We start from the raw sequence: 12,398 nt of genomic DNA on the forward strand, positions 1-12,398 counted from the left end.
ATGTTTGCACAGGAACACAGCTGGCGCTTAACGCCATTAAAGGTGGATCTTCTCTTCGAGACTGAAGAGGTGTAATCTGGAGAGATGAAGACTCTTTTGCCATTATTCACCAAGGGGGCAAGCTTCCCGGCTCGTTGTGGGATCTCGTTTCTAATTTGGAAGAAGTGCACTCTGACAATGAAAGGCTGTGGCACATCTTCATTTGGCCTTGCACGAAGAGCTCTGTGAGCCCGATCTAACAGCGGCTTCTCCCCCAACTTGAGCAGATCCCGGAGGAGCAGGGAAACAAACTTTGTTACCTGTCCAAACTTTGTTACCTCTCAGATCCCTCCGGGATGCCCACAATCCGCAAGTTATTCCTCCTCAAACACGCTTCAAGGTCTTCACACTTCTGTTTGAGGCATTTAGTTTGAGCCGTGAGTTTCTTAACCGCTGTCTGCAGCTCCGTTACCTGCTCACTGTGGTCCATGGTCACGTGCTCCAACTCCCGCACTGTCTCACCGTGCAAATCCACCTTCTGCTGTAGGGGTCCGATGGAGTTGGAGAATTCTCGCCGTATGGCTGCAATTTTGGAGCACAGACTGAGTCAGTGAATCAATTTCCCGGCAAATGTCCGCTTTTAGCGAGTCCATCATGGTTTACAGCAGCGAGGCACGAACGGCTTCCTTGGGCTGAACATTTTCCCCCACCTTAGACTCGGAGAGTGATGCAGCTTTGCGGCCTGGTTTCAAAGACTCTAGTTTAGCAAGAATAGATGACATTGTGGTCACGAACAGGGGCGCACTGGGGACGGGGGGACATGTCCCCTCCAGATTTATATTGACCCCATCCGAAATCTAGCATCTACAAGCATATATATTGTACAGTTTGGTCCCCCTCACTTCAGAATTTTCATCTGCGCCCATGGTCACGAATAGGGACGTTAATCAGTCCAACTGCTTCTGAAACAGTTAAAACAAATGTACATTAATAAAACTCGAGGCTACATATAGTAAAGACAAAGTTTAACACTGGGAAGGCCAACGCTACGAAAAAAGTCGCAAGGAAAATCAGCCGCCGAGTAGCCCACTTCCCCGCTGTGAAGAGATTAGTGCCCTTTGTCTTGCTAAAGATATGTGCGTGTTTGAAGCGCCGACCCCCGCTCTCCTTTGCAAGGAAATTCAGCCCGGCCAGTGCATCTGTATATCACAGCTCCAAGAAGCAATTCAAAAGTTACAATCTATCTTTCTTTATAGCGCGAAGATAATTATTCATATGCTGAATATGAATGAATCCTTTGGTTTGAATCGCGCTAAACATTCTAAGTGAAATAAATCCTCGCGTTGTTTTTGTATTAGGCGTACGTGCTGTGCAATTTTCTCAAGGCAAACCAGACACAGACTAGCCAGTTTTATATGTTTCATTCGCATTTTATGCTTACTTCATCGCACTAAAGAATAAACTACAATAATGTGCTCGTTGTAGGCATACGTGTTGTGCGATTTTCACAAGGCAAACCAGACAATGACTAGCCCATTTTATGAGTGTCAAGCGCCGACCACCGCTCTCCTTTCCAAGGAAATTCAGCCTGGGCAGTTCATCTGTATATCACAGCTTCAAGAAGCAATTCAAACGTTACAATCTATATTTCTTTATAGCGCGAAGATAATTATTCATATGCTGAATAGGAATGAATCCTTTGGTTTGAATCGCGCTAAACATTCTAAGTGAAATAAATCCTCGCGTTGTTTTTGTATTAGGCATACGTGCTGTGCAATTTTCTCAAAGCACACCAGACACAGACTAGCCAGTTTTATATGTTTCATTCGCATTTTATGCTTACTTCATCGCACTAAAGAATAAACTACAATAATGTGCATGTAGTAGGCATACGTGTTGTGCGATTTTCACAAGGCAAACCAGACACTGACTAGCCCATTTTATGAGTTTCAAGCGCCGACCACCGCTCCATTTCCAAGGAAATTCAGCCTGGCCAGTTCATCTGTATATCACAGCTTCAAGAAGAATAAACAATCCATTTGTAGTAAGCATACGTGTTATGTGATTTTGTATGTGTTTCATATGTTTTTTATGCTTACACTAAAGAATAAACAATGCGTTGGCGGTACGTGTAGTGCGATGGCAAATTCACAGAATCGTGCTGCAGAGTAAACATATATACATTTTGAATCCACTACAAACTTGTAAGATACCAGTCAATCTGTGTACCTATATTTTTTGTAATGTCCCCTCCTCCCCGGGGGACATGCCTGGAACACCTCCCTAGGAAGGCGCCCAGGGGGCATCCGAAACAGGTGCCCAAGCCACCTCAACTGACTCCTCTCGATGTGGAGGAGCAGCGGTTCTACTCCGAGCTCCTCCCGAGTGGCCGCGCTTCTCACCCTATCTCTAAGGGTGCGCCCAGCCACTCTGCGGAGGAAACTCATTTCGGCCGCTTGTCTCCGCGATCTCGTTCTTTCGGTCATTACCCAAAGCTCATGACCATTACTGCGGAAGCTGCACCAATCCGTCTGTCGATCTCACGCTCCATTCTTCCCTCACTCGTGAACAAGATCCTGAGATACTTAAACTCCTCCACTTGAGGCAGGACTTCTCCACCCACCTGAAGGGAGCAAGCTACCCTTTTCTGGTCGAGAACCATGGCCACGGACTTAGAGGTGCTGATTCTCATCCCAGCTGCTTCACACTCGGCTGCAAACCGCCCCAATGCGTGCTGAAGGTCCTGGCCCGAAGCTGCCAACAGAACAACATCATCTGCAAATAGCAGGGATCCTGTGGCCTCCAAACAGGACTCCCTCCGGCCCTTGGCTGCGCCTTGAGATCCTGTCCATAAAAATTATGAACAGGACCGGTGACAAGGGGCAGCCCTGACAGAGTCCAACATGCACCGGAAACAGGTCTGACTTACTGCCGGCCATGCGAACCAAACTCCTGCTCCGATCATACAGAGACCGGACAGCCCTTAGTAGAGGACCCCCGATTCCATACTCCTGGAGCACTCCCCACAGAATACCACGAGGAACACGATCGAATGCCTTCTCCAGATCCACAAAACACATGTGGACTGGTTGGGCATACTCCCATGAACCCTCGAGCACCCTATGAAGGGTATAAAGCTGGTCCAGTGTTCCACGGCCAGGACGAAAACCGCATTGTTCCTCTTGGATCCGAGGTTCGACTATCAGCCGAACTCTCCTTTCCAGTACCCTAGAGTAGACCTTACCAGGAAGGCTAAGAAGTGTGATACCCCGATAATTGGGGCACACTCTCCGGTCCCCTTTTTTAAAAAGCGGAAATTGTATTATGTATTGAGTCAACACTGTTTATTCATACATGTATAACATCCAAGCCGAGATTGGAAATGAAGTATCCGTCAATGAGCTCAGGTGTTTGGTTATCCTGCCAAAATTTTTCCTCTTTTTTTAGAGCGTTGGATAGCCATTTCTTCAGCTCAGCCTATAAACAAGATTATAAAATCAAGTTTCTACAGTTTATAGTTTCTACAGGTTCTTCTGGTAACAAAACTCCCAGTGATTCACTGTTTGTGTGATTCCAGCTCTTTCTGTTGCATCACATTGCTGAAAGGCAATGTTCAAACACACAAAATTGTGTTGACCTCTGGTAGAGTACATCTCATTGAACATAATGAAGGGTTACATTGATGATAAAACACAATCAGTTTTCACCTACCCTAAATAATATGTATTAATCCAACTTAAGATGTAGGCACATTCTTCCAAGTTGATGTTGGAACGAGTCAATTCCATGAGTTTGGTGGAGAAAGCCTGATGGTAGAGCTCAGCATACATGTTGCACACATTAAACTCTGGGCTGTAGCATCCCTGTATGTCTTTAACCACTATCAGCAGGTCTCTCTGAATTTGCTTGCCCATCCGGCAGACCTCTGTGTTGAGGGAAGTGGACAGGTCATTAGCCCCGCTCTCGTCTTCTCCTGCCTGTCGCAGCCGTAGTTCCACCACCTTCTTGAGCAGTGTGTCATGGATCTGTCGACACCTCAAGGGCCTCCAACGTGGACGTTGCTCTTCATCCAACTCCATCCAGTGTCTGTCTCGCTGCTCCTCTTGAAGAATGGCAGTCATAGCACTCCTCAATGTCTCCTGGTTCTCCTTGTTGAAGGAGTCCTCGATGGCTAACCACAGTTGCAGCATAAGGCTCTCATAGTTCGTGTGCAACTTGTCCTCATCATTCTCAGAGTATGCACATGGCTCGTCTGATTCTGAGATGAAGAGGTTTACCTCTTGTTCTAAAAGTTGCCTGTCAGCTTCTGCCAAATGATGCTGTTGTAGATTCTGGGTGAAATCCAGTACCACCGGGATCTCTGAAAATACACATCACTTAAATTATGTAGATATTGGGTCTGTCCAAAAACCTTGTCTTTTACATCACAGTGTGTACACTCATGACACGTAGGCTGTCCCAATTGTTAAGATACATTAAATATGCTGCCTACTGTGATACCTTAAACTGAACGAATTTTAAGTCAGCATCGAATGGTTCCTCAGACCCTAACGCATGATTAACCCCACAACGCAGACACTTTCATCACACCTTGTTGACGCCCTCGGCGTGTCAGCACAACATTTTTTCTCTGCTCTTTACATATTATCACGCTTTTATTTATCGCTGCTTGTTGCCCCAAGACGTTTATTAGCTGGCTATTCACACATTGAGGCATAAATGCTAACCGCTAAATGTCGGTTAGGATGCTGCTTAAACACCTCAACAGGTTTTGGGACAGACCCACAATGTCTGGGCTTCGAGATGAATAGAGGAAGATTTTTAAATTTTAGTAGGCTGTACCTGATTGAGTGTCAGGGATGCCATCAGCAGGATCCTTCTGAGGCTTCAGAAAGAATTTAGTTTTTATTTTGCTCAGAATTTGTATCTTCATTTTGCGTTTCTTATCTGGATCACTGGACTTTTCAGTTTGTTCCACCACCGGCGCAGACGTGCCTGCTCCAGGCGACTCTTGCTCATCTACAACGTCACAAAATCACACCACGTCCCACCGCGCAACCATGGTTATCTTTCTGTATTAGCTGCCTTATTTGCAGTTTTTAGTCTATGTTTCAGTCAAAAGAAAATAACGAAACCAGATGCGTACCGTAAAACGAACTCTGATCAAACATCTCGCCAAAGTGACGTTATTGGGAACGTCAATGTGATGACTCAAGGCAGCGCATCAAATTGATAAATGAAAATGTCTAAATATGTACTCGATATTTATACCTGTAGGCTACTGGAGACGGCATGAAATAACATTAGGGTGTCTAATGAGTGCTACATGACGGAATACTTACGCAACACGAGAGGGAGTGCTATACATGGGAGTAATATTGTGCTATAACGTGTAATATTGGCACTCCTAGATCGCCTCTCAGCCAAATCACATTGTAGGGTCGGAAGTAACTGTGGTATAATAAAGTGGTGAGTTGCAATCCTTTTCATGGTACGCAATTCGAGAAGAAACGTCTTTTATCGTATTTTACATTGCTTCGCAGCAAGGATACCGGTCCAGTTATGTCTAGTGCATGTGTCATGTGTGCATTAGCCTATGTCTAGTAATCTAGTGCAAGTAAATCCTGAATGCTTTAAATTAAAATAATCTTGTGGAATATCCTTCATGACATATGGGAAACGTTCAAACCTCCGTTATTCCAGTAGGGGGCACTGACATGGGCTACTAACAAAACATACATTAGCAAGTAGCCTGTCTATTTTCAAAGAGAAATCGCATTTTGTTTTCATCAAACGTCCTCCCACATAATCCCACAATGTATATCTAGGGCGTACTTTTCACAGTGTTCGAAATTGTAAAATAAGCATTTGGCCAAACATCATAGGCTGTGAATTTAAGTACCCATTAAATTACATAAAGACAATAAAAAAATCTTTTTGTTGTAATTGCAAGAATAGAACAGAACAGAGTGTAGTAAAGTATATTTCCTAAATCTGTCTACGCTAAAAGAGATTGCTTACCTTTTTGCTTTACAAGATTGAACCTTTTTACCATCATAGGAAACGTTTGGCTTTATCAGGTGTTTAATTGAAAGGTCTTTATCAGGACGTCTTCTGTGAGTGTGAATGCTCTTGTGTGAGAAACAGCGGCTGTGTTCGAAATAGACTACTACATACTGGATACTGCATACTGGACTCAGTATATACTGGATACTGCATACTGGTCCTCGTAGTAGTATCCAGTACAGTTTCCAGTATGCGACAAAAGCAAAGCACACTACGGGGTCACGTGAACGTAGTGTTGCATGATGGGATGCAGTACACCTCGAAGATAGCTCTGTTCGCGTACTGGAATATTTTGCGGAAGTAGTCATCCGGGTATGTTTTGCGTACTGGAAATTTTCATTTTGGTCACATACTGCATACGACATACTGATTTGGGGCTCGATCAGTATGCCAGTAGTATGTAGTAGACTATTTCGAACACAGCCAGCGTCAGTGTGAGATCCAGCTGCACTCTAAGGGCGTACTCACACTAGGCACGGTTTGCTCGTTCCGTGCTGGGGCCCGGTTATCCCCCCTCCCCACTCCCCCTCTGGCCTGCACTCACACTGGCTGTGTTCGAAATAGTCTACTATTAGACCAGTATGCAGTAACCAGTATATACTGAGTCCAGTATGCAGTATCCAGTATGTAGTAGTCTATTTCGAACACAGCCACTGCCTTCATCAAGCCGGCCCGAGCACGCTTACTTCACCACAACGTGACTTTATTTGGGAAAAAAGCGCGCTCGCACAACATTATGGAGTTCACGATTCTCTTTTTATTGTATTTTTGGAGTCGTTTTGGGAGTGCAGAAAAACGGTGCAAGCACAGATTTATCAATAATTTAACACAACGATTGTCTGCTAATCGCTTTGCCGCTATGACTGTTTAACGTGAGCGTCGCATCACTGATGTCATGTTTGAGTTCCAGTGAAATGAAGACAAGGCACCAAGCGGGCCCGGGCACGGATAGCGCTCACACTAGAAGCGAACCGTGATGAATCGTGCCCTGGCCCACCTCTTCAAGCGGGCCCGAGCACGGTTAACTGATCCGGGCCCGGGCACAGTTGGAGCGCTCACACTAGCCAAACGAACCGTGCTTCGGCAGGGAACCGTGCCCGGGCCCGGATCACAGAGCCTAGTGTGAGTACGCCCTTACTATATGGCAGGGGTCTCCAACCTTTTTGGAACTGGGAGCTACTTCTTGGATACCAGTTAATGCGGAGGGCTACCAGATGTTGGGGGGGGGGGGGGGGGGTGTGGCGAACGAAAGTTGCGCGTGCGAGTGTCGATTGCTAAGCAGGAAGACCGTTAGCAACCGCGGACAATCTATAATAGTAGCAAAAACATAAACGATGCAGCGCTTTGGTGCATGGCACTATAGTGAGCTATTTTTAAAACAAGCCCGCGGGCGACTCATGACGTGGGTGACCCCTGGTTTATTCAATATTGACGGCAGCCTAACTTTTTGATTGACAGTTAATTGAGCAATAGAACATGAGAGGGAGTGTGTTATCGTGAATATATGTACATGCCGTTACTTGACAACGAGTGATACAGAGAATGAGAATACCTTGCTGTTATCACACATATCTGCAGGGTTAGAACACTTCTCAACCAGTCGGATTGTGAACTAACTGTTGTATAATTGGCGAATAATCATTTAGTGTTAGAAGGGGAGGGACAACTGTGAATTTTGATTGGACATAAATTTAAGTAGATTTCTCAATGGGACCAATTAGGTTTACAAATTTATATGTAATTCATTGGCCCTTTGGCGAGCTACTCGGAAAGGGGTGGCGAGCTACTGGTAGCTCGCGAGCGACGTGTTGGAGACCCCTGCTATATGGCATAGTCATCCAATAGGCTGACACCATCATGTGACGTGGCATGAGAGAGGGAGCTGGGCAAGATGCCCTCGCGGAGAGAAAGTTTCCCGTTTCACTTTCCTTTTACATTAGTCACGCTGTTGTAGTGTTGGCTGAGAAAGATAATTATAAAATTCCCCTTCTGCTCAGTGGAAGACATTTTGCTTCCCACGGGCGTGGGAGAGGGGCAAAAGTGGCCCTGACTACCCTGGGCCGGAGTAGGGAAAGGGGCCCATTTTGCTCATGTATCTCATTTACTGGCATTTAAAGGGGCCCACTGACATTGAGAGTGTACAGGGCCCAGAATTTGCTGCTACGCCCCTGTTGGTTCCCACACTCTTTTAACAACAAATATGTAAAATATTTATTCCCCCCACTTGTCAATGTTAAATTATGTTAAAATATACTGTGTATGTTATGACATAGCAGCACAAACTTTTGAAAAGCTTGAAGTAAATGTGCCATATTTTATCAATTATGATTTTTACACCACAATCGAAATTTGTCCTCTGCTTTTAACCCATCTGTGCAGTAAGAACACACACACACACACACACACTAGTGATTACTAGGGGGCTGTGGATCACATGTGCCCAGAGCGGTGGGCAGCCCTAGCCCGGCACCTGGGGAGCAGTTGGGGTTAGGTGCCTTGCTCAAGGGCACCTCAGTCATGGCCCTTGGTCTGGGAATCGAACCCATGACCCTCCGGTCACAAGACAGCACTGGGGTCTTGGGTTCAAGTCCCTATCTGAGTGGAGTTTCCATGTTCTCCCTGTGTTTGTGTGGGTTTCCTCCGGGATCTCCGGTTTCCTCCCACAGTCCAAAAACATAGAGGTTAGGTAAATTGGCAGTGCCTGACAAATTCTCCCTGAGTGTGTGTGTGTGTCTGTGTAACTCTGTTAAATAAAAAAAAGTAGTGACTGAGTGTGTGTGCTTGTATGTGCTTGTATGCCCACCCCAGTCATGGCCTGGCGGTTAGGGAACTGGTGTGACTGGGTCGTGTGTTCGATTCCCAGACCTGAGGCCATGACTGAGGTGCCCCTGAGCAAGGCCCCCTCAATTGCTCAATTGTATAAAAATGAGATAAAATGTAAGTCGCTCTGGATAAGGGCTTCTGCCAAATGCCATAAAATGTAAATGTAATATAAATGTATGCCCAGTGGTGGATGGTGCTCGGCCACTAGGGTCTGTCCTCTCTCCCCTTTCTGCACCCCATTCAGTCCCCCAGGGGGCTGTGGATCCCAGTAGAGAGTACGCCGTGTGCATTTGGCTGCCGCTTCTTGCCGTTGTGTGTGTGTGTGATTGGTTGTCTGAGACTTGTACCTGTTTTAAAATTGTAAAGCGCCTTGGGTATTGAACATTCATTCATTCATAATCCCAGACAAACTCATCACCAAACTGGACACTCTTGGACTCCCCTCTCTCACATGTGCCTGGATAAAGGACTTTTTAACGAACTGCCCCCAGTCTGTGAGACTTGGCCCCCACCTCTCCTCTACTCATACGTTAAGCACTGGTTCCCCACAGGGCTGTGTGCTGAACCCCCTGCTGTACTGCCTCTACACCCACGACTGCAGTCCAACCCACAACAACAACGTCATCATCAAGTTTGCTGATGACACCACGGTGGTCGGACTAATCACTAAGGGAGACGAAGCAGCTGACAGACAGGAGGTCCTGGAGTTAGCAGCCTGGTGCATAGAGAATAACCTGACTCTGAACACCAAAAAAACCAAGGAAATCATCGTTGACTTCAGGAAGCTCAGCACCGACCTAGCCCCCCTTCACGTCAACGGCGAGCGTGTGGAAAGGGTCCACGCCTTCTGGTTTCTTGGCGTCCTTATCTTCGCTGACCTCGACTGGACAGAGAACACCACAGCGGTCATCAAAAGGCTCAACAGAGGCTATACTTCCTGAGAGTTTTTAGGAAACACAACTTGTACTCCAACTTGCTGCTACTGTTTTATCGTGCCTCCATAGAGAGCCTGCTGACATACTGCATGGTATGGCAGCTGCACCATGGCCAACAGAGAGAGATTGCAGAGAGTAATCAAGACAGCACAGAAGATCATTGGCTGCCCTCTCCCCTCCCTGATGGACATCTATACATCGCGCTGCCTCAGCAGAGCAAAGAACATAATCGAGGACAGCACCCACCCGGCCTTCGAACTGTTTCACTTGTTGCACTCAGTGAAGTGCTACAGGTGCATCAGAACACAGACAAACTGATTCAAGAACAGTTTTTTTTTTCCAAAATCCATTACCACATTAAGCTCACATACACACTGATTACAAAATTCAACATCCACCCCACATTTGTGTGTGGACTTCTCACTCACAAAATAAGTGCAAAATTTAAATATGTGCAATATATACAGGGCGAGTGCATTATCAACTGGTTATATAACACCATAAAACACACATATATATCTCATATTCTGTAATGTGGTGGAATTGATGGCACAGAATTCGAGGTCTTATAATATATTAAGCAGTATTTATTTGATAGCAAGAGAGTTACAAAATATAAAAGTATAAAAGTATGATGTGAAGCTTACGCTTCATGCAGTAACTCTGAACTGTCTCTCTCAGTCCAGATTCCTATAGTTAAAGTGTGTGTGTAGAAAAAACTAAGGATGCCTGCTTCCCAGGAGCAGTTATCAGTTTCGCTAGGATTCAACCTTGGGTGCTTAGAAACAGATAAGCAATATTATCACTAACTCTGCTGCTGCACAGAAAACTTCAGTCTTACAGAAAAACATCTTCAATATGGTTACAGTTAACTACTAAGCAGTACTTTTCACACAGACCGTGCTATAGTGTCTGCATGGACATGATTAACATGAATCACACATGAATATAATCAATATTTCCTTCACAGTAACTACACATATCTTTTTTTAGCTAGGCTGTAATAGTTTAACTTAATGCTGGAGTTGCTGCCACACTCCAGAAATGTTTATAATTTCACCTGTACTGTATATGTCCCCATGCAGCGCTAATTTTCCCTGTTTCATTTCTCCACATGGCTGCCCGCCTGCTTGAGGAATAATGAGATGAGGAGACCAGCGATCCATCCTGGGCCAGCCACCTCCTGCCTAACCGGATGCCTACACCATGATGGACATTATTAGATCTTTTTCCTTTTCTTTCTCTTCTTTCTGTATAAATTGTTGTTGTTGTCTTGGTGACCGGTGTCGGCCAGAGGAGGATGGGATCCCCCCCTGAGTCTTGGTTCCTCTCAAAGTTTCTTCCTCGTGCAAAAAACTAGGGAGTTTTTCCTTGCCACTGTCGCCTTTGGCTTGCTCACTGGGGGCTAGGACTCAGCACTTGTAAAGCTGCTTTGTGACAACAACTGTTGTAAAAAGCGCTATATAAATAAAATTTGATTGATTGATTGATTGATCTCATATACTGTAATTGTACATACATATATATTTCATATACTGTAACTGTACACATACATCATAAACTGTAACTGTACACACATATATTTCATATACTGTAACTGTACACATATATATCTCATATACTGTAACTGTACACATATATATATATCATAATCTGTAACTACATTGTAATTGTAAATTGGACACAAATCTGCAATTCCTGCTGCACCTTTCCACTACATCACTTATTTTATTTATTTATATAGTGTACAGTGTTAAATTGTGACGTAAATATAATGTAATTTCTATTATGTCAAATCCCTTTTTTATAATGTTAAATTCTATTTTTATCATCCACTATCCCATGTATGTTTGCACTGAAAAAGGAGTGGCTTTCAATCTCATTATACATCCATATAGTGACAATAAAGGCATTCTATTCTTTCTTAACCAGGATAAATCTAGTTGTCCCTAACAAATGTTTTTGTTGACCGGGTCATGATCTTGGGTACCACTGTTATCAGAGCCTGGGGACTGTGAGATGCTCTGACATGGGAAGCTTTGTTCAGATTCTGCTACTCTGTGTTTTGCCCAGTATTTCCACGTGTCCTCCCAGGTACATCCTGCTGATGGTCATCTGTAATTATGATGTGTTCAAACACTCATGAGTCAGCTGGTCTCTGTAGATTCTCACTGACGGTAATATTTTTGGGTCACCTTCCTGTTTCAGAGTATCTCTCATTGTCTCTGGGTTTCCTTATTTTGTGGCTGACAATTGCATTTGCGAGATTAAATGGACATGGTCTGCCCTGGAGACTTCTGCTAATGACTAATGCACTTAGCTGTAAGAAACATTTACAGAGTATCTGTGTTGCACTGCATGAAGGTTCTCATGAAATCTCACGAGATCCTATGAAAACGATTCTTATCTATCTTGCATAGTATTTTGGTTGTGCTTTGATTTAATTTTTTTATGTAGGAAATAATAAATGAATCAAAATACATCAAAGCGTGCTCAAATTAATATAAAAGTACAAACTAAGCTACAGAAAATAAAATCAAGCCTACAGTAATGTCAGTGGAATAGACATGGAACATCTGTGCCATCATGAGAACC

The 12,398-nt window shown here is 44.5% G+C and overlaps 1 protein-coding gene across 1 annotated transcript; it reads right to left on the minus strand.

Moving 5' to 3' along the window:
- Window positions 1-313: 313 nt before the first annotated feature.
- Window positions 314-5,150, minus strand: LOC143523664 (uncharacterized). The gene is made up of 6 exons (XM_077018219.1): window positions 5,126-5,150; window positions 4,822-4,998; window positions 3,691-4,339; window positions 2,909-3,099; window positions 2,603-2,823; window positions 314-520 (listed from the first exon to the last, which is right to left on the minus strand). Exons 1-6 carry the CDS (start codon window positions 5,148-5,150, stop codon window positions 314-316), a joined length of 1,470 nt encoding a protein of 489 aa, XP_076874334.1.
- Window positions 5,151-12,398: the final 7,248 nt, after the last annotated feature.

The sequence above is a fragment of the Brachyhypopomus gauderio genome, chromosome 9 (genome assembly GCF_052324685.1).
Source record: "Brachyhypopomus gauderio isolate BG-103 chromosome 9, BGAUD_0.2, whole genome shotgun sequence".
Classification (NCBI taxonomy): domain Eukaryota; kingdom Metazoa; phylum Chordata; class Actinopteri; order Gymnotiformes; family Hypopomidae; genus Brachyhypopomus; species Brachyhypopomus gauderio.